At 43.6% G+C, this 21,830-nt stretch overlaps 1 protein-coding gene across 2 annotated transcripts in view; it reads left to right on the top strand.

Moving 5' to 3' along the window:
• Positions 1 to 21,830, top strand: part of gpm6ab (glycoprotein M6Ab) — a 64,614-nt gene that overhangs the window by 16,468 nt on the left and 26,316 nt on the right. The window contains exon 1 of one of the 2 annotated variants that reach the window (XM_084099467.1): positions 14,064 to 14,529. The exons of the other annotated variant lie outside the window; for it this stretch is intronic. Coding sequence (XP_083955593.1) covers positions 14,493 to 14,529 — 37 coding nt within the window. The 5' untranslated portion in view covers positions 14,064 to 14,492. Of the gene's footprint in view, positions 1 to 14,063; positions 14,530 to 21,830 lie in introns of those variants that run through there. 2 annotated transcript variants of the gene reach the window in all.

Genomic DNA, 21,830 nt, shown 5'->3' on the forward strand with positions numbered 1-21,830 from the left:
CCTCTGAAATTGGAGATGTAGTGAAGGTATTTAATAGAGAGAGATTGAAGGATGAGGGGGCTTTAAATGGGTATTCAATCCTGTTTTCTGCATGCTATTTTAATTATCAAGGGAATCCTCGGCTTTAGAAACAAGTGTACGGAATATTGAAAAACGAGAGAGAGAGAGAGAGAGAGAGTGAGGAGGGGGGATTTTTGGGCACCATCTTAAAGGAAAATGATTGAGAACTTAATTAGCCTACTGTGTTTAGAAATATGAAATGTGCATATACTTTTTAAATAAGAAGGCAAGATCACATCCATATATTTCATCTAAATGTTTTCAATTATTCTTCCTTCATTGCAGCCTACATTCTTGGTCTTTCTGGAACTAATCAACACAAGAATACATTTGGGAAACTTTGACATATTAAAACCGATTAGTGTCTTACATGATCCTCCTCTCCTCTTTCGTTCTCTCTCTCGCTTTCACTCAAAACAAAATCAATCACAGCAGATTTTAAAGATTATTATGCATACTGGACTAATTGATTGAGTTATGGTCAAATTTGATTTGTGTTGCCAAATGAGAGTGATTGCAGTCTATCTTGTCCAGTGTGTAGTGAGACTAATGAATTGGATTCTGTAGTTTGAGTCATACATTCATGCTCTCTATATTAGTAGAGGTGAATTAGGGGTCTAAAATAAAAGGAAGACAAAAGTTAGTTGTAAATAAAACATATATAAATATAATATTCACCCCCAAATAGAAAAATTATTATTTTATTATCAATTTTATTTTACAAATTTGATATTTTCTCAATATAAGCACCCAATTTCACATAGTTGGTTGAAAGCAGTGATTTTATTTGCTACTGTATAAGTGAAACAGGTAATAAAATTGCATTATAAAAGTGAAAGAATATCTGTAGAAAGTGCAAAGAAGTCTTTCTTTGAGCTTTGGTTCGATTCATTTTGATGATTACCAGGCTGCAGCCCAGAATGCACAGCTTTTCACTCACACGCCAAGATAGAGAAACAAACTTTTTGGTTTAATTCTAGTTCCTGTTACCTTTGTTCTCATTTTCCCGCCACTAGTTTGTTCTGTGGTTGTTAATTGGTTCCCCACACCTGTTCTGTTTACATTGATTGCCCTGTTTGAAAATAAGCCCTGTGTTTTTCCTAGTTCTTTGTCCTGCATTGTCTGAGTTTAATGTGGTTGTGTTTCTTGTTTTCTCTGAGTGTACCATGCATGGTGAATTAAATTAGACTTTATTTTTGGATTCTCTATTGTCGTGTGCCTCTGTACAACCACACAGTGTGACATCTACTTCAGAAGAATATAAACTATAGGAAGCAGGTCATCTCATAAATTTTTTATCTATGATCATTCAAGCTGTAATTACAAAGCAATTAGAAATAAGTGTATTGTTGTATCAAGGATGTAAATCTTTTCTTCTCAGCCAGTACTCAGTCCATTTGGCACAGCTCTTAATCAGTAATCCTGTGTTGATTTATAAAAAAAATTAAAAAAAGTGAACAATGAATCTCTTATCAGCATGCTGTCTCACAAAAGACCAGGCAGTAGGCATTAATAGTCCCCTTTCTCCATATCTTGGACTGGATCACACAATGACTGTAATCCACTCTTTATAATAAATGCGCAGGCCCAATTCTGTCACTTCCTCACTCGCTCGAGGTGTTCTGATTGGATGCTGGCGTTGCTAGCAAGACCCTATGCAGGTTAACATTTCATAATTTTTGCTCTGCACTTAGTGTAGTGCTAGTGAGCAGTCAGATAAAGATGTTGTGTGAAATCTATTTACATTACATTTCAACCAACTCTGTTGTGACGGTGTAGCAGATACAGATGCTATGTTGTAGAAGTGGTGTGAAAATCACTGTTGATGTACACAGTGAACAGTATTTGTAATTTGAATATGCATACCATTAAAAACACTCCAGAAGCCACTTGTCCTTTTGATACTTGTCTTTCACACCATTTGCAGTTTATTTTGATTTAATTATTCAGCATATACTATAATTAATTAATATGTTATGTTCAAGTGTGTATATATATATATATGACCCTGGATCACAAAACCAGTCAAAAGTCGTACAGGTATATTTGTGGCAATAGCCAACAATACATTGTATGGGTCAAAATTATCGATTTTTCTTTTATGCCAAAAATCATTAGGATATTAAGTAAAGATCATGTTCCATGACAGCCCGTTCTCATCCCAAGGCGTCATATACTGACGCTTTTGACATTTCTTCAATATCCGAAGCACAGGGCACCCTTAGGCGTCAATATGAGACGCAGATAAATATGAGTCTAGGAGGCGCCTCCTAGCGGTCTAACCCTAAACCTACCCCAGACCTAAACCTACCCATAACCGGCGTCTCATATTGACGCAAAAGGGTGCCCTTTGCGTCGGATATTGAAGAAATTTCAAAAGCGTCAGTATATGATGCCCTAGGATGAGAATGCGTTGTCCATGAAGATATTTTGTAAATTTCCTACCGTAAATATATAAAACATTTATTTTTGTGAGTGAATGCAGCAAAATCGCGAACATAAATGGACAACTTTAAAGGCGATTTTCTCAATGTTTCGATTTTTTTGCACCCTCAGATTCCAGATCTTCAAATAGTTGTATCTCGGCCATATTTTGTCCTATCCTAACAAACCATACATCAATGGAAAGCTTATTTATTCAGCTTGCAGATGATGTATACATCTCAATTTCAGAAAATTGATTGGTCCAGGGTCACATATGAACAATAACATGGTATTGAAAATAAATAGATAGCATAATAGCATAATAAAAATAGTTTTTTTTTAAAGGCACACACCTGTCCATATAAAAGGCATTAAATGAAAATTTCAAAGAGTAAAAAGTGGCTTCAAATGCCAAACATTGGAAGTTTTGAAAACCCCAAGACTGTTCCCACAGCTTTCCCATGGCTGTTCACTTTTGAATTGATTCAAAACAGCAAGGTCTTGGTCATTGAGGAGACCATGAACCCAATTACTGTCAAAGATGGAGAGGTCCTTTACATGGATAGGAGAGCTTTTAAACAACATCAAGCTACAGTGCTACAGTGAACCTATTGCTGTGAAGATGCTGTTCAGCAGCAGAAGACCAAGATCAGATGTTCAAAGCTAGTTGAAATATACCAAGAACTTGCCGCTGCAATGTTTGCTAAATTAATCCTGAAAATCGCTAAATAAGGAGTCTGAATACTAATTCCAGTTTCGAAGTTTAAGGCATTTTATTTCTAATAAACGTGCCTATTATAAAAAAAAAAAAAACACTTTCACACAGGGGATATATTTATTTGCAAAGAAATCAACTAAATTAGTTTACCAAAATATGGAAATTTTAAATGTGTTTGGATGCATTTGGAAGACACTTTGTATATGCACATGTAATGCATTGGAGCTCAGAGAATAGAATAACTGTAGGATGGTCTCTCTACATCAATCTCATTGCATGCTGTGACATTTAGACCGACGGCCGGTGACAGCAGTATATCATAAGAAGCGGTCTTCCTGAAGAAAGTCAGTCTCTACAGTCAGATGTAATCAATGTAGTAATTGCAGATGTGGTGATGCATTATCAATGATTACTACACCTCAACAAAAACATAAATGACATCAGTTGAATGGCTTTTTTTCAAATAAGCCTAATCGTTATAGATTAGGCCTAATTTTGATTTAACAGATTTAAACAATTGTTTTATTTGCAGGCCAGTGTTGTAAGTTAACTGTAGATAATGAATCACTTTATTGAGCTTTGACAAAGAAGGAAAGCCCAATTAACTTCAGAAAACACACAGCACATCTGAGAATATGATTCTCAGCACTGACTGCAGTTTGGAGAAATAATTTTATGATAACAAGGCATTTCAGCTAATCTACTTATAATTTATAAGCCAGCTGGCAGCATGTACCACAGTCCATGTTAATGACTTGCCTAGCATCCATTTTTGACTCTCCTGTAACATCATGTGTTTGAACTGTTTTAATTTTTAAAAGATAAATATTACAATCACATTGCATATATGTATTTAAAAATACATTTTAAATAAATTGTGTTTTTTCAGATGCTTTGCATACATCAGTAAATTGAAGTTCTTATAAGCTAATTGCAAATAGCATTCAAAACAGTTTAATTCACAAACAATTACCACATCTGAAGCATTAGCGGGGCAAATTCTCACAGGAATATAATGTCATGCTTTGATATTGCAATGTATGACTCATACCTTGTGAGAATTTCAGCCAATCAGTAAGCAAATGGCTGGTTGTACGGTAAAGTGGAATTACTGTACAACAGTGAGTAAGTGAACTATAAGGGAAGTAATGTTATGTGTATGTATAAGTGCTCGTAGAAAGACACATACACATTTGTGAGTCCTATCAAATGTGTTGGAAATTCAGTGCCACTTAAATAATTGTTAATGGGAATTAAAGTGGAAAAAGTGAAGGCAACATTATAGGCTTTAAAGATATAATTGAGTGTCATTGCCTGAGAAGATTCCCAGTCATTTCCGTATCACTTTATGGTATGGCGTTGCCATATAGCAACAATTATTTTCTACTCATTTCTATGGGTATGGGAATTAAAAGGGCAGGCCTTAAGGTAGCCGATGGTGTGCTGTTTTTAAGTCAAATGACATTTGAATGTCCCTCCAAAACTCTTTCCCACTGTCACCCTCACACGGAAGACACCTGTTGAAGTGCTCCAGAAATTGCTCTATTAACCTCATTTCAGAACATCTCTTCTCAAGGGGGATTTTTTTGCAGCATCTTTGATAAGTAAATTTGATATTTATATTCACAATTCAACTTTGTCTAACATAGTTTTACTGTAAATTACGAAAATATTAATGTTTCCATATGGCAACGCTGTACCACTATGGAAAAATAGGTATGTTGCCGTATGGCAACTCTGTACCACAGTGGAATTGCAGTAATTTATTTCCCCATTATGATTATTTTATAGATAGTAGCATCAACAATATGATAGCAGTTATTTATTCATTTGAAGTGTTTATTGTAGTATAGTTGTATTTATGTATACATAAAATTATTTCTTTTTTTCAGGAAATTACAGTTTTTCTCGATTGCTTAAACACTATAACCAGGCTTTTTATAACCAGAGTCAAAAATGATCACACACCAATCAGATCCTTCAGTAGATAGATAGAAGGGCCCAAATCAGTTTATAGAGTTCCCTTTCAAGGGAACTCGCGTTGCGTCGAGTTTGACGCTATGGGAACGCTTTGCGTGATGACGTCTTGAAGCACATGTAAAATCAGTCCAATGGTGTGGCGGAACGTCAGAGGCGGGTGACGTCACGTACCAGGAAGCTATAAAAGCCGGCCCGAAACAGAAAACGAAAGCTTTCTGAGTCTTCAGTTGCGCTCTGTGTGAAATCTGTCTGTATATTTGGTGTTGTCTGTCTATATCATATATATATATATTCAGTATGGCGAGCGAGCAGCAGTTTAGAGTGTGTGTCCATCCCTGCCCGCGTTATTTAACGGGAGGTGACACACACACTCTTTGTGTTGTTTGTTTGGGAGAGGAGCATGCCCAGTCAGCACTCGAGGGTGGTGACTGTGTGCATTGCTATGCGCTTCCATTGCGTACGCTCCGATCCCGCTTGGCTCGGTTCAATCCCGACCACGCTCCCCAGGGCTCGGGTCCCGCCGCTGCCGAGGCACGGCGTCGATCTCAGACCTGGGGTTCACAGATGGATTTATCAGTGGATGTTGAGACGGGCTCTGCCTTATCTCAGCATCCGTCTGATAGATCCAGTGCCTCTTATCAGGGTGTGGAAGCACGCGCTGCGGTTTCTTCCCCCCCGATAGAGGTACCAGTACTGCAACTATCCAGCTCTGAGGAGTTGGATGTTGTGAGTATTGTAGCTGAGTCTGAGGATTCGCCACCTCAGTCTCATGCGTTTGAGGAACTGCTCGATGTCATTACTAGAGCTGTTGACAGACTGTCTATTGAGTGGCCAGAAGATAGGCAGGACGTTCGTTCGAAAAGTAAGCTCGACGAACGCTTCCTGCCATCTCGTGCGCAGCCCCAGCGCAGGAGCCTGCCGTTTTTCCCCGATCTCCACACCGAGGTGTCGAGATCGTGGGCGAAACCAGTGTCATATCGAGTGTATACTGCACAAACATCACACTATTCATCCATTCACAATTATAAAGAGCATGGTTATGGGGAGATGCCGAAGGTGGAAGAGACGCTCGCGAGCTATCTCTCTCCAGCAACGGCATCTTCTCTGAAGGCTCCTGCACTTCCATCCAAGCCAGTAAAAGTTACTTCTTCCCTGGTTCATAAAGCTTATGCCGCCGCCGGTCTAGCTGCAGCGTGTTTACATACAATGTCCATAATGCAGGCTTACCAGGCTGAGTTATTGGGTGATTTTGAGGAGGGCGGGGGTATTAGTGCTGATACGGTGTCTGAACTGCGTAGAGCCACGGATTTGTCTCTCAGGGCCACCAAGGAGACGGCTAAATCCATCGGCCGCTCTATGGCAGCCCTGGTGGCCACTGAGAGGCATCTGTGGCTCAACTTAAGTGACATAAAGGACAAAGAAAAACATGTTCTTTTAGATGCACCAGTATCCACGCAAGGGTTATTTGGAGACGCAGTTAATAGTGCTGTAGCGAAGTCACAAGAAGCTTCAAAACAGGCAGCTGCACTTCAGAAACTTCTCCCCCGCCGTTCTTTCTATGAGGCTGCTGAGCGGGAGCAGCCTCACTCCTCTAAAAAGAGCGCTGAGCACCGCGCCACTCAGAAACAGAGCGTTTCCTCCCGTGCTCCCCCACAAAAATCTCGGGGACACGGAGGGCGCTCTCAAACCCAGCAGTCTTCGAGGGGTAAAACGGATCTGCGGACCGTTATTACCGCCAAGAAGGCTGCTGGGAAAAAGTCCTGATGTCTGAGGGCTCAGGACAAATGAGGGTAGTCCCCCCGAAGCAGAGCGGTTAACACCTCTTTTCACGGTGCCCGTCTCTCTTCAGTGCCCTCAGGGGACCGTTCTGCCAACCCTGCCGCCTCCGGCGTTACAGGGCGCAGCGGTCTCCGGCGAGCACATATCTCAAGGTCCACCCGGAAACGTAGTGGCCTCGGGATGCCCGCCCCCTCTGAGGAGGGTGCTAGAGCAGTCTGTTTGGTCGTTCCCTGCCGGTGCGCCGTTACAGGGCGACGAACCGACTGCTCAACAGCAGGAGAAAAATACGGTGCCGTCTCTCTTCGGTGCCCTCAGGGGACCGTTCTGCCAACCCTGCCGCCTCCGGTGTTACAGGGCGCAGCGGTCTCCGGCGAGCACATATCTCAAGGTCCACCCGGAAACGTAGTGGCCTCGGGATGCCCGCCCCCTCTGAGGAGGGTGCTAGAGCAGTCTGTTTGGTCGTTCCCTGCCGGTGCGCCGTTACAGGGCGACGAACCGACTACTCAACAGCAACAAAATCCAGAAACCAGCCTCGAGAGACTGGTACCTCTAGTAGAATCTTTGACAGCGTGGAAGCTACTGTCAAATGTTTCTCGTTGGGTCCTGCAGACCGTGGAAAAAGGGTATTAGATACAATTCTAGTAACGCCCACCGCGGTTTATGGGGGTCCTGCCAACAATGGTGGGCCCCGAGCAGGTTCTGGTTATGGAACAGGAAGTAAACACTCTGTTAGAGAAAGGGGCCATAGAATATGTACCTCCCTCCAACAGGGAAACCGGGTTTTACAGCCGGTACTTCATAGTTCCAAAGTAGGACGGGGGATTGCGTCCCATTTTAGGTCTTCGAGTTGTCATGCAGCTCAAGTTCAAAATGTTAACATTGAGACAATCGTGCCACAGATTAGTCCGAGGACTGGTTTGTCACGATAGACCTCAAGGACGCATATTTCCATCCGTCCGTGTCATTGGAAGTTCCTGAGGTTTGCTTTCGGGGGCAAAGCATACCAATATCGAGTTCTTCCATTCGGCCTGGCTTTATCACCCCGCACTTTCACCAAATGCGTGGATGCAGCTCTGGCGCCTCTGCGCCTCCGGGGTATTCGCATCACGAACTACATCGACGATTGGTTGATTTTAGCTCAGTCGCGTTAGATGGCGGTTCAACATCGAGATGTTGTTCTCGCCCATATGAAAGAGTTGGGGTTACGGCTGAACGCCAAGAAGAGTGTGCTTCTCTATTTTAGAGGACCACTTTTTTAGGCGTGGTTTGGGATTCAGTGTCGATGCAGGCGCGCCTGTCATCGCCACGCTTCGATCCTGGCAGCTGTGAGAAGTGTAAAGCTAGGCCAGCTACTCACTGTCAAACAGTTCCAGAGACTGTTGGGTCTCATGGCAGCAGCTTCCAATGGGATACCTTTTGGACTGCTGCACATGAGGCCCCTGCAGTGGTGGCTCAGGACCAGAGGGTTTTTCCCCGAGGGGCAACCCATTTCGCACAATCAAGGTCACGCGGTGATGCCTACGTGCCTTGGTTATGTGGAAGAAACCTTGGTTCCTGTCCCAGGGCCCAGTGCTGGGAGCTCCTTGTCGTCGCAAACTGCTAACGACGGATGCTTCCCTCACGGGTTGGGGAGCGATCCTGAGGGTCGCTCATCTCAAGGTCTGTGGGAAGACCATCATCGTTCCTGGCATTCTATAGCCTAGAGATGTTAGCTGTCTTCCGGGCTCTGAGGAGCTTTATCACAGGTCTCAGGGGACACCATGTGTAGTACATACGGACAACACGTCGGTAGTCGCCTATATCAAGGGGGTTTGCGCTGGCACGCCATATCCTCTTGTGGTCCCAGGGGAAGTTGCTGTCACTCAAGGCAGCCTACATCCCCGGGGTCCAGAATATAGGAGCAGACACTCTGTCGAGACAGGGGCCGAGGCCTGGGGAATGGTGGCTCCACCCCCGAGGTGGTGGAGCTGATATGGAAATTATAAGTGGATCTGTTTGCGTCTCGAGAGACGTCTCACTGTCCACTTTGGTTCTCCCTCACGCATCCAGCTCCTCTGGGACTGCATGCTATGGTACAGACGTGGCCGAGGCTACGTCTGTACGCCTTTCCCCCAGTTGCTCTGCTCCCGGGAGTTCTGGAAAGAGTTCGCAGGGACCGGGTTTGCCTGCTTCTTATAGCCCCGCGCTGGCCGGGCAGAGTATGGTTTCCCGATCTTGTGTCGCTCCTCGACGGGCCTCCTCTGGAGCTACCCGTCAGGAGGGACCTTCTGTCCCAGGCGGAGGGCTCGATATTTCACCCCCGCCCAGAACTGTGGAACCTGTGGGCTTGGCCTCTGAGGGGGCCCAGCTCATAGAGTCAGGTCTCTCAACTGAGGTTGTTGAGACCATTCTACAGTCCAGAGCTCCCTCCACGAGGAAACTTTATGCCCTGAACTGGAGAGTATTCACCTCTTTGTGTAGTGACCGTCGGTTGGATCCAGTCAACTGCCCAATTGGTACAGTTCTGGAGTTCCTGCAGGACCGGTTCACTGCAGGTCTGACCCCGTCCACTTTAAAGGTTTATGTGGCGGCCGTAGGTGCTTACCACAGTCCTTTGGGTGGAATGTCTGTGGGGAAAGACCCCTTTGGTATCTCGTTTCCCTCGTGGCACTTGGAGGTCCTCCTCCCTTTCGAAATCGGACCAGGAGGCTAATAATTTGCTTTGCCCTGTTCGGGCGTTAGACGCGTATGTCCACAGAGCTGCCCTGTGGCGTAAAAGTGACATTTGCTCCCCTAACAAGGGAGGTCCAGTGTCTAAGCAAAGGATGAGCAGTGGGTGGTTGAGACTATCTCACTTGCTTATGAGGCGGCTGGACAGCCTTCTCCTTTGGCTGTCCGGTCGCACTCTACGAGGAGTATGGCGGCCTCTAAGGCCCTTATATCAGGAGTTTCGTTACAGGACGTTTGTGATGCGGCAGGCTGGTCCTCACCGCACACTTTCGTCAGGTTCTACTCTCTGGATCTAGACTCTGCTCCAGGGTCTCATGTTTTTCTTCCTAGTGCTGCTCACCAGATTTCACACAGGACAGACATTTGTAGCTATGGAGGCGTTGGTATAGACGTTCCCATAGCGTCAAACTCGACGCAACGCGAGTTCCCTTGAAAGGGAACGCCTCGGTTACGACTGTAACCTCGGTTCCCTGAAGAGGGAACGAGCGTTGCGTCACCTTGCCATATCTCCTTCATGCCTGTCAACACGACTTCAGACTTTACGAAGCTTTCGTTTTCTGTTTCGGGCCGGCTTTTATAGCTTCCTGGTACGTGACGTCACCCGCCTCTGACGTTCCGCCACACCATTGGACTGATTTTACATGTGCTTCAAGACGTCATCACGCAAAGCGTTCCCATAGCGTCAAACTCGACGCAACGCTCGTTCCCTCTTCAGGGAACCGAGGTTACAGTCGTAACCGAGGCGTTTTGGAACAATAGATCCAGAAAGACATGAATGAAGATATCGAGGAGGGATAAGGAGGAGGATGAAGGGCAAGGGCAAGAAGACAAGCAGTCTCAGATGAAATTCAAGCCACTAGTTGCCCATGTCTTTATCAATGGTATGACTACGAGGGAGGCTGGGCTACGAGTAAGGCCAGATTTGAGTCGCTTCACCGTCGCCTCGAGAACCTTCAGGGAGGTGTGGTGGCAAACAAAATTCTATCACTGAATAAGAGACAAACATTTCCAATTGTCTTTGATGAGGTTTATTTTCTTGCAAGAAAAGGCCAGCAGTCGTACAGTCACACAGATTGTAGTGTGATAGTGTGACAGTGAAGGGAGGGCATCCTTTCTCCTTTATAGTCTTGACTCCCAGAATGTTATCTTTCTAGGCAAATGATGGTATTTCAACCATATGTGGAACATTCTTAGACATGTTCATCATATTGTATCCTTGAGTGGAGGCCCTCCTGTCACGTACCAGCACTCTTTACCATTCCAATACAATTTCATATTAGAATAAGGTTTGTGTGTGCTCTTTTACTGTCATATGATGGTCACACACATCTTACTGTAAGTAAATATACAACAAATTTTAGAGGAGAGAATAAAAAAACCCCATAACTTACCAGTTTTGGAAATGTTGTTTTGAATTTATTGCACCAGTGTGTTAGACTATGTTGTAGTGTGTAAGATTTTGAGGGCTTGTGTGTCCTGTCTGAGGGCAAAGTTTGTTTTTTCAGCAAGAGTGAATGGTTTTGAGTCTAGAGCTTCATTTTGAACTGAAAATAGGATGTTTGGGGAACTGGGTGAGACGTTATGGATTTGTGTTTACAGTTTTGAGAATATGAGGCATAGTTTCAAGAAATGTGTTTAAGCAATCGAGAAAAACTGTAATACATATGCCTGATTATGGTCGTGAGACTGAAACGTTGCTAATAAAATGTTGATACTCATTTGCAAGTATTGATAGTGTGGAGGAGTTCCTTGTTTTTTTTTTGTTTTTTTTTTTCAAGAAATTAATACAGCAATATTTTTAGCAATAATATGTTAGCTCTTCCATGTGATAAGAGTGAGTTAGCCAAATGATAGGGAATGATAGATTAAATGATAGGGATCTACTTATTTTTGGTTTGCATGAGTTCCAAGTATATACATCTATAAATGTCAAAGAAAAAAGTGCATTTAAATAGAAAAGAAAAGCATAATTTTATAGAAAAACTACTTTTTTTTTATTTCTTTTTTTTAACCATTTTCCATTCTGGTATAGTCATATAGTCATAGTCATATAGTAATGTTTCCCTAACGTTCCCTAATATTTTTTTCAAAAATCTTTTTTGACTTGTATGATTTGTAAGCTATTTGAAAAAAAAGATTTAATGGTTAAAACATAATGCATACCATAGAGGGTTATGGGTCAGCCCAGTTGCTTTATTTCCACCTTAGAGCTCTTTCTTGTTGCTGTAGGTTCTATTGATGCTGCAGGGAACTAGCGCTGCGTCGAAGCGCTGTAGGAACGCCCCTGCGTGATTGCATCATGAGGCACTTATGGAATCAGTCCAATGGCGTGACGAAACGTCATAGGCGGGTGACGTCATCGACCAGGAAACTAGAAAGCACACCTGAACCAAACAATGTCAGCTTCTGTGTCTTTAGCAAGAGCTCCGTGTGTGAATCTGTGTCTGTTTTTTGTCTGTTGCTAGGCAGGAATTTTCACCGACAGTATATATGTTTCAAGCTCTGAAAAACTTCCTCCCAGACCTGAGGGGCCATTATGTGTTTGTTCGTACCGACAACACATTGGTGGTCTCTTACATAAACCATATGGTACAGAGGTGGCAGAGGCTGTGTCTGTACGCCTTTCCACCAATTTCTCTGCTCCCAGGAGTTCTGGAGAGAGTTTGCCGGGATGTGGCCCGTCTGCTGTTAGTAGCCCCGTTCTGGCCTGCCCGAGTATGGTTCTCGGACCTAGTGTCTCTCCTCGACGGCTCTCCTTTGGAGATTCTGCTCAAGAGGGACCTTCCCTTCAGGCGAGCAGGTTGATCCTTCACCCCCGCCCAGAATTGTGGAAACTGTGGGCTTGGCCTCTGAGGGGGCACAGCTGATGAGTTCAAGTCTTTCAACTGAGGTTGTTGAGTCCATCCTCCACTCCAGAGCTCCCTCCACGAGGAAACTCTACACCTTGAAGTGGAGATTATTCATTTCCTGGTGCGGAGAACAGCAGCTGGACTTTAGTGTGTACCTTTAGTACACACTAAAGGTGTACGTGGCGGCCTTAGCTGCTTACCACGTCCGTTTACGTGTTGTGTCATTGAGGAGACACCCTCTAGTAACCCGTTTCCTAAATCTGCTCTGCCCAGTTAGGGCCTTAGATGCTTATGTCCACTTAGATGCTTATGTCCACGTTTGCCTTGGGTCACCCAGAAAGGGATGCCCAGCATCTAAGGAGAGGATGAGCAAGTGGGTGGTCGAGGCCATTATACTTGCTAATGTGTCGGCCGGTCAGCCTTCACTTTTGACTGTACGGGCCCACTCTGCTAGCAGTATGGCTGCTCCAAAGCATTATTGTCAGGAGTTTTTCTCCAAGATATTTGTGATGCGGCAGGCTGGTCCTCACCGCACACATTCGTGAGATTCTACGACCTTGACCTCGACTCTAATCACGACGCAATCACACAGGCCGTTCCCACAGGGTTTCGATGCAGCGTCTCGTTCCCTCTTCAGGGGACTAAGGTTACATACGTAACCGAGACGTTCTTAGAGCTGTTGGCAGCATTGTGACAACAGTTGTTCGGTTGTTGGTTTCAAACTGCTAGTGTAAGTGTCATTGACACTGATCAGAACAGCTGGAGGTGACATCGAAAACCCACTGCTGTACCATGATACGTCATGACTTGTCTACTGTATTGTGTAATTCAGTACATTTGGAATATTGTAATTACATTTTCATCATTGTGATTAACATAACATGTATTTGACATAACATAACATAACATACACACACACACAAATTGACTAACAAGGTATGGTCTGAAGAAAGTTGGTTTTAGGGGTAGTAGTGAGTGAGTGAGTGAGTGATAAAGCAGTGTTTTTGTTAATGCATTTTTTGATGAGATAAAAAAGAAAAAAAGAAAACATGGTCCATTTGTGTCAAGATCCTAATATATCTGATTAATGCTGCTGCTAATGGTAGGCTACAATTCAAAATAAATAAATGTGAGATAAAGTTGTCTCATGCTATAACACAACATAATTGTAACAATGGGCATTATCAGTGATGACATTAAGAACAGTAAAAGAAAAAAGAACACATTTCTGATTTAGTATCAATGAAGGCATGAGCTTTCTTTATGTCGTGGGGTACAAAGACAACACACTTGCCTGCCTGTGTTGGAAAGCGGCAATCTTTCCTATAGTTTGAACCCATCGAGTCAAAAATATACAAATTTCATTTCAGGATAGATTAAATGTATATATCAAGCCATGCAGTCAAATAAACACACACTTCTATCCTCAGGAAGACATAGAGAACACGGTATGGTGTGTGTGCGTGCGTGCGCGAGTGTATGTTGGAGTGTTCATGACGAAGGGAGGGGGGCCCTGCTGGTTTCTAGGATACACCCATCCATCTGTTAGTGCGGGGAGTTGTTTTCAATGCGGTGCATTTTTCATCCGCGCTACAGAATAGAGCTCAGTAGTTCAAAACACCTGCATTACCAATGTTTAAAGTGTCTCAAATCTCTCATGATCAGAATCAACAATCCTAAAGATAATCACGCGTCTCTAATGTGAAGCCAGCGAAAGGAAAAATTGGAAATTATATCCCGATTTGAAAACCCGCATGTTTTCGTTGGAAATGGACAGCGTTTGAAAGAAACAGCTGAAGATCGTGTTGAGTGATATCTGCGGTGGAGAAGAGGAGTCCCTTACAAAGCCACCGCACGCACGCACGCACACACACGCGCTCAATCTCGCCACCGCGCGCACAGCCGCTCATCCACTTGACCGCTATAGGCATTGTTACATTTCATCCACTTCTATAATCGCGCTTTGAACCACCATGGAAGAGAACATGGAAGAGGGACAGACACAGAAAGGTATTGTGTTATATTGCTTTCCCTTCCATCTCCCCATTTTATCATGCGCGCTTGTCTTTGTGTTAATCCATAGCATATACGTGTTAAAACTATTGATGGTTACGGCCACTGATTACTTTTATGACGTTTTATTACTTGTATTTTTAAAGGCTGCAGCACAATTTGCAGTGATTTTGATAACGATCAGTGGTTCTGTTAATTGGGGCTGGTGGGTGTTCAAATGCCCTGCTCGGTCTATGGAAATGACCATTGTCAGTGCGCTCGTTTGTCTCATGCGTTTTGTGCTTGTCTTAATGGATAATGAGGATTTGTCACCGCTCTCTTTTCTTTCTCCCGCTCTTTCTTTCTATCATTGGGCTGCTCTGGTTATCACCACAATGCAGCCATTACAAAACAGTACTCGGGTCAGATTAGATTAGTGTGGCTGTTCACCGCCTTTGTCTCTTAAACTGTTTACTTTATACGATTGTCACTCATCTGATTTAAAGCTGCAGCTTTTGTGATGTGTTTGGGTTGGGAGGCATGTGAGAGAGGGTGCCTTGCTGCATGTATTACAATGAGTTATGAGAACATGCTAAATGCAGGAATGTTGATTTGGATTTATTAAAAATGCACTGAATTTATTTACAGGTGAGAGGAGGTTTCAGATTTTTCTGATGAAGATGTTTTGTTTAGTCTTAAATATGCCCCCCACAATGACTCTCCCACTCACACGCCCACTCTCTTGCTTTCATTTTTATATTATTGCTGTAGTTGGACGTGCTGGAAGAAAAATGGGTGGCAAATATAAGGTGTGGCTGTGGGGAGTTAAAAGAATAAGGCCGGTTGCTATGGCATGAGTGGATTTGTGTCATCAAAATGGTGCTATATGAGCAACCGCAGCTCTTCTTTAAGTAACGGCACTGCCATAACTGACCCACTTCTGATTGAGAGAGAGAGAGAAAGAGGCTGGGGCAAGAGAGAAAAGAAATCAGGGCGTCACTGAGCATGCAGAATGATCTCTTTTTAACCCATACTGCATACATACCTCTGCCTTGTAACTCGCCTCAGAAAACAATCTATGACCAGCTGTTGATCAAAATGCCATGTGTCTGAACAATCTAGGTTGCGTAAGGCTTGATATGAGAGAGTTTGAATTCAATTCACATAGACTTTAAATAGAATGTGCGTTGGTTTCTGCTGATGCTGGTCTTGGCTGTCAGTGTGAACACCCACAATGAAATGCTTTACACATACAGCCTACAGAAGCTGCTCAACAGATGTGCAGTCCTTCAGCGTTTCCTTTGAAAATCAATTATTTCCACTTCACTCATGTGAGGAACCACTTCGCAATAACAGTGTTTAAAGACTACCCATGGGGACGGACAGTGAGGGATTCTCTCAGACCCGGTCCGTCTCTCTCTCTCTCTCTCTCTCTCTCTCTCTCTCTCTCTCTCTCTCTCTCTCTCTCTCTGTGAATGAATTTCCAGTCCTCATTGCTGATGGTCTCTTCCTTCTTAATGTCTTGTTCTCCCTGGGAATAAAGATATCATTTAATAATTAGTGTGTTGAAGTAGTTATGGGGTGGCAAGAGAGAAGGAACATGCAAATCAATTAAGAGGAGTAGACCTGGCTGTGGATATAAAGATTTCATCAGACAAAATATCACAGCTGATGTGAACAGTTTGATTATAACACAGGCACATGAAAACTGGCTGGTTTTGGGGGTTAAGATATATAAATCATTCATCTTCAGCAGATGGCAGAGTGCTCTGGATTAATTCTCATCTTTAGTGTCCATAAGTGGATCAGCAGGAAGATAAGCTACCATCACCACCAAGCCATGCACTTCCATTGGATAAAATTATGAGTTTTTTGTGTCTGTACTGTAGCATATGTGTGTGCATGGCTTGTTGAGACTGAAACCATGGCAATGAAATGATTTTCATTGAAATGTAGAATTGTACCACTGTAGCATATAATTAGAACCATGGCATCATTGGTATTGGATACAAAACTTCTTGAAGTCATGAATCAAAAAAGTAATTACACTCCTATGAGTGCATAGATTAAGCCTTTGCTTGACCTACAGCCAGTTTTTAGATGGAAACGGTGCTGATATTGCTCTTGGGACATGCTACAGTGCATAGCAAAATTAAATACTCGGGGCTGCCTCGTTCTTTCTCAGCAGCCATCATTCAAACTCTCTCATTAACTGCATAGACTCTAATGTAGAAGGGAAATCGATTCTCTGCGCTTTGATTTGCGGATTCGTATGCTTACTAACATTATTTAGGCATTGTTGTGAAGCAGCAGATTGGATAAATCATGTTTCGTAAGGTCTTAGTGAATAGGTCACAGTGTCAGTCAGAACAGGATATCCAATAACTCTCTGTTATGATATAAATACGGCCTTTGAATGCAGTTTTGAGAGAATTTAAGTCTTAAATTTCATTTTATGTTCTCCTAAGGAAAATCATTTTGGTTTGTCCTAATTTTGATGATCATAGATGGCCCAAAGTTCATTGCTTTAAATAATCTAGGGTGTATTTAAACCAGAGTGTATGTTCATGTTCCAACAGATTCTGAGGAAATACTCAAAAAACGAAAAATATAATTCAGATACTGACAATTTAAAAATGTGTTTGCTTGTTGTTGTTGTTTTTTTTGTTTTTTTTTAAAAAAAGACATGATGTCATAGAACTGAAGATTTGTTTTCACTTTCAGAAACATAATCAGTCAGTGACAGAAAAATAAGGACTTTGAAGTAGGATTCAGAGTGAGATTCTCTGTGTACTATTGATCTTTTGCTTCTTTTGTTGCTTTTTTCTTTGCCACTTCAAAAATATGATAGCTCTGTGTGCTCATTCGAAATATGTCGCTTCTTCCTGCCTCTTGATAAATGATGTCCTCTGGGCTAGAAACTCTTTGAATGATGTCCTGGGCTGTTTCAGTTTAAACATTTCATGTTTCATTATATTGTGCGCCTGTTGGATGCTTCAGTCAAACCTGTTTGCTTTTTAGCCTTTTAGATTATTATTGCATACTACATTTATTTTTCAGGGCACTCAAAAAACTGTAACAAGAATGACTTAATAATGACGTGTGACATACTATTCTCTTCTTGAAACAACCCAGCAGTGTGCATCTATTAAAGCTATTAAACTGACACTACATCCATTTCAGTATGTGTGAAATACAATTAAATTATTTTGATGAACACTAGTGTTATCAAGCCAATAAGATTTGTCAGAGTATCTGTTTTCAACAAGCATGGCAGCCACTGCTTACAACATAATAGAGGCCAATTATCTGATCAAAGCTTTTGTTCGGCTTTATTGATTTTACAGGTTTAGTTAGAAAGGTGAAATTCATGAATGAATCTGCTAATTATGTACAGGGATCCTACAGTCATGGGGAATTACAAATAGATTTCCAACCCTGGACAAGACATGGAAATTAATAAATTCTCAGTTCAATCATTTAAAAATATGTTTAAATTTTTTTATCATAAAATGCTAGGAAAATTAATAAAAAAAATTCCTTGCCTTTATTTTTCAGTTTTGTGGTCACTTATGAGATGCTTTTCGTTTAAAGTCGCCCTGTGGTGAAAATCAAGTTTTTAGTGTTGTGTATATGTCTATGTGGTGTTTTTAATATGGTTTAAGACAAAGTCAACTACACCATTGCTGAGTATTTTCTCCTTAAAACTGCAGTGAACCAAAGACAGTCTCAAAAACACGGTTTGAAAATCGCTGGTGTTTCTGACGTCACAAACTATAATCACGTCAATGTGTGATTGTCAACGAGTGGATCTCTGAGCTGGTGTGAGTGAGTGGAGGTGGGGCTAATTTGCATATTCGTCGAACCGCGTATACTAAATGAGGCTGTGTGTTACAGTACATTCAAGCTATTTTAATAATTTTTTTTTCCAAGGAAAAAACACTTAAATGTGTCTTTTTGGTGATCAAAGATGAGTTTTAAGGGATACAATTATTGACTACAAGGGGACTTTAAATGTTTAGATGTCAGCAAGGACACTTTTATGGGATTTATAGGCTATAAACACGCTCTCTTTCCATCAGAGGCTAATGTTGTGACTAGAGAAGTACTTGACCTGTGGGTTTTTAAGTCAGTGCCATCAAACAACACCAGCACAAGGTTTTTTTTTTTTTTTAACAAGGAAAACCTTGCTCATGAATAATGCAAGTGATGTAAAAGGGTTCTGGGATTGTTCAGAGAAGATTCAGAGAAAATGTGGTCTCAGCCTGCTGGGCAATTTTATGCCATCTGTCTCTACTCTATTTTTATACTGTCAAACCTCTTTTTTGCATGAAGTCATGCTAATGGTATTGTGATTTCAGGTACTTCATAAAGCTGTCAATATATATATAATAATTACAGCTATAGTGTCTACATACTTTCATTGTAGCTCAGTGTGTAAGAAAGAGAGCAATGTGAGGTCATAAAAAAGAAGGGGTTAGTAAAAAAGCATCTAGTTTCTAGCAGATAATATGGTCTTGAAAAAAAACATATTTCTTAAATGTTTCACTGATTCATTCACTGCTGCAGGGAGTTCCCTTTCAAGGGAACTCAAACTGTGTTGAATGAAACTTTGGGGGAATGTCCCTCAGCGTAGCGCCTCTGAAGTATGAATGAAACTAAGCCAATCGCTGAGATCCGCTTCAGGGGGCCGAGAACGAATCCCGATTGATACCCGAAGCCAGCCTCGAGAGGTTCCCTTAGTAGAATATTTCAATGCATGGAAAAATCTCACAAATATTTCTCCTTGGGCCCTGTGCACCATTCAAAAGGGGTACAGACTGCAGTTCGGTTTCCGCCCACCAAAGTTCAACGGGGTGGTCTGGACTGTAGTCGACCCAGGGCAGGGTCGGGTATTGGAACAAGAAGTAAACTCCCTGCTGGTAAAGGAGGCTATAGAACGTATTCCTCCGCCGGACAGTTTTACAGCCGCTACTTCATAGTTCCCAAGAAGGATGGGGGGTTGTGTCCAATAATAGATCTCAGGCACTTGAATCGGTCTCTTAGGAGGTTCAGGTTCAAGATGCTCACTATTCCCATCATCGTGAACCAAATTCAATCCGAGGATTGGTTTGTCACGATAGATCTGAAGGACGCATACTTCCACATTTCCATCCTTCCATCTCACAGGAAGTTCCTGAGGTTCGCTTTCGAGGGCGAAGCGTACCAATATCGGGTTTTTCCGTTCGGCCTAGCTCTCTCTCCTCGCACATTTTCCAAATGTATGGATGCAGCTCTAGCACCGCAGAGGCTTCAGGGTATCAGGGTACTCAACTATATCGACGACTGGCTGATTCTGGCCCAGTCACAAGAGCTGGCAGTTCGGCATCAAGATGTCATCCTTGCCCACATCCAGAGTCTGGGGTTGAGACTCAACACGGAAAAAAGCGTGTTGGCACCAGCCCAGAGAACCACGTTCCTGGGAGTGGTGTGGGACTCGTTCACGATGCAGACACAATTGTCTCCTGCACGGATCGAATCCATCCTGGTCACGGTGACCAGGATAAAGCTAGTCCAAGCCATCACTGTAAGACATTTTCAGAGATTGTCAGGGCTCATGGCAGCGGCATCCAACATCATTCCATTTGGTCTCCTGCACATGAGGCCCCTGCAGTGGTGGTTGAAAACCAAGGGGTTCTCCCCGAGGGGAAACCCATTTCGCATGATCAGGGTTACGCGCAGATGCCTTCGTTCCCTATCTATGTGGAAGAAAACTTGGTTTCTGTCCCAAGGTCCCGTGCTGGTAGCGTCATGTCGCCGGAAAGCCATTTCGACAGACGCCTTCCTCACAGGCTGGGGCGCGGTCATGGACGGCTGCTTTATGAGAGGCCTATGGCAGAACCATCATTCCTCCCGGCACATAAGTGGCACCACCCCGAGGTGGTGGAGTCAATATGTCAGAGGTTCGGCCCAGTGGAAGTGGATCTATTCGCGTCTCGAGAGACGACCCACTGTCCACTGTGGTTCTCCCTCACACATCCAGCCCCGCTGGCGTTGGATGCCATGGTTCAGATGTGGCCAAGGCTGCGTCTGTACGCATTTCCCCCGATCGCTCTGCTCCCGGGAGTTCTAGAGAGGGTCCGTCGCGACGGGATCAGCCTACTGTTGGTATCCCCGTTGTGGCTGGCCCGAGTATGGTTCTCAGACATAATATCGCTCCTGGACGGCCCTCCATGGGAGATTCCCATCAGGAGGGACCTGCTGACAGAGGCAGAGGGCTCGATATTTCACCCTCGGCCCGAACTATGGAAACTGTGGGTCTGGCCCCTGAGGGGGCACAGTACCGAGAGGCTGGCCTGTCAGCAGGAGTAGTGCAGACCATACTTAGCTCTAGAGCTCCCTCCACGAGGAAATTGTACGGCCTAAAATGGAATGTTTTCACCGTATGGTGTAGAGAGCGTGAGGTGGACCCAGTTAACCTTTCCCTAAAGGTGGCTTTTTTGTTGGCCATTACTTCTCTGATGAGGATAGGAGATCTCCAGGCGCTCTCTATATCCAATGGGTGCCTGGAGTTTGCTCCAGGCGACATTAAAGCCATCCTACATCCCAGGCCAGGCTATTTGCCCAAGGTGCCATCAAATGTAGCACGGCCTATGGTTCTGCAGGCTTTTCATCCTCCACCTCACGTGACGGCGGATGAGGAGAGACTTCATCTGCTCTGACCTGTCAGAGCTCTTAAATTATATATTCAGAGGTCGTCTTCATGGCGGAAGTCAGACCAGTTGCTAGTGTGTTTTGGGTCGCCCAAGAAGGGGCTTTCCGCTTCCAAACAGACCATTAGCAACTGGATAGTCCAAGCTACATCTATGGCCTACCTGGTGCGCAATTTGCCTTCACCTTTGGCCGTGAGGGCTCATTCGACCAGAGGCATGGCGTCCTCCAGAGCCCTCCTCTCAGGGGCCCTGATCCAAGAAGTCTGTGATGCAGCAGGATGGGCCACCCCTCACACTTTCAATAGATTTTATAGCCTGGACATTCCATCTACACCTGGCACCCTTGTGCTCTCGTCCTAAGTGTGCCTGTGCGCAGCTTCACACTGGGACAGGCAGGGCTCGTTGTGGCATTGTAACGACTGAGACAAGTCAGACACAAGTATTTGTTATAGTTTAACAAATGATATTTAAAACTCACTCTGGGATCTGTGGCCCCATCCCCCCAAACATGGCAAGAAGGTCTTAGTTACCATGACCACGATCAGATAAGTTGGTTTTATGACTTTTAGCAATGTGAACAGGGCCCCTGCCACAAGACCTACAGACATTAGAACAGACTTTCCTGCA

This window comes from Abramis brama (assembly GCF_963993115.1).
Source record: "Abramis brama genome assembly, chromosome: 2".
NCBI classification, from domain to species: Eukaryota; Metazoa; Chordata; class Actinopteri; order Cypriniformes; family Leuciscidae; genus Abramis; species Abramis brama.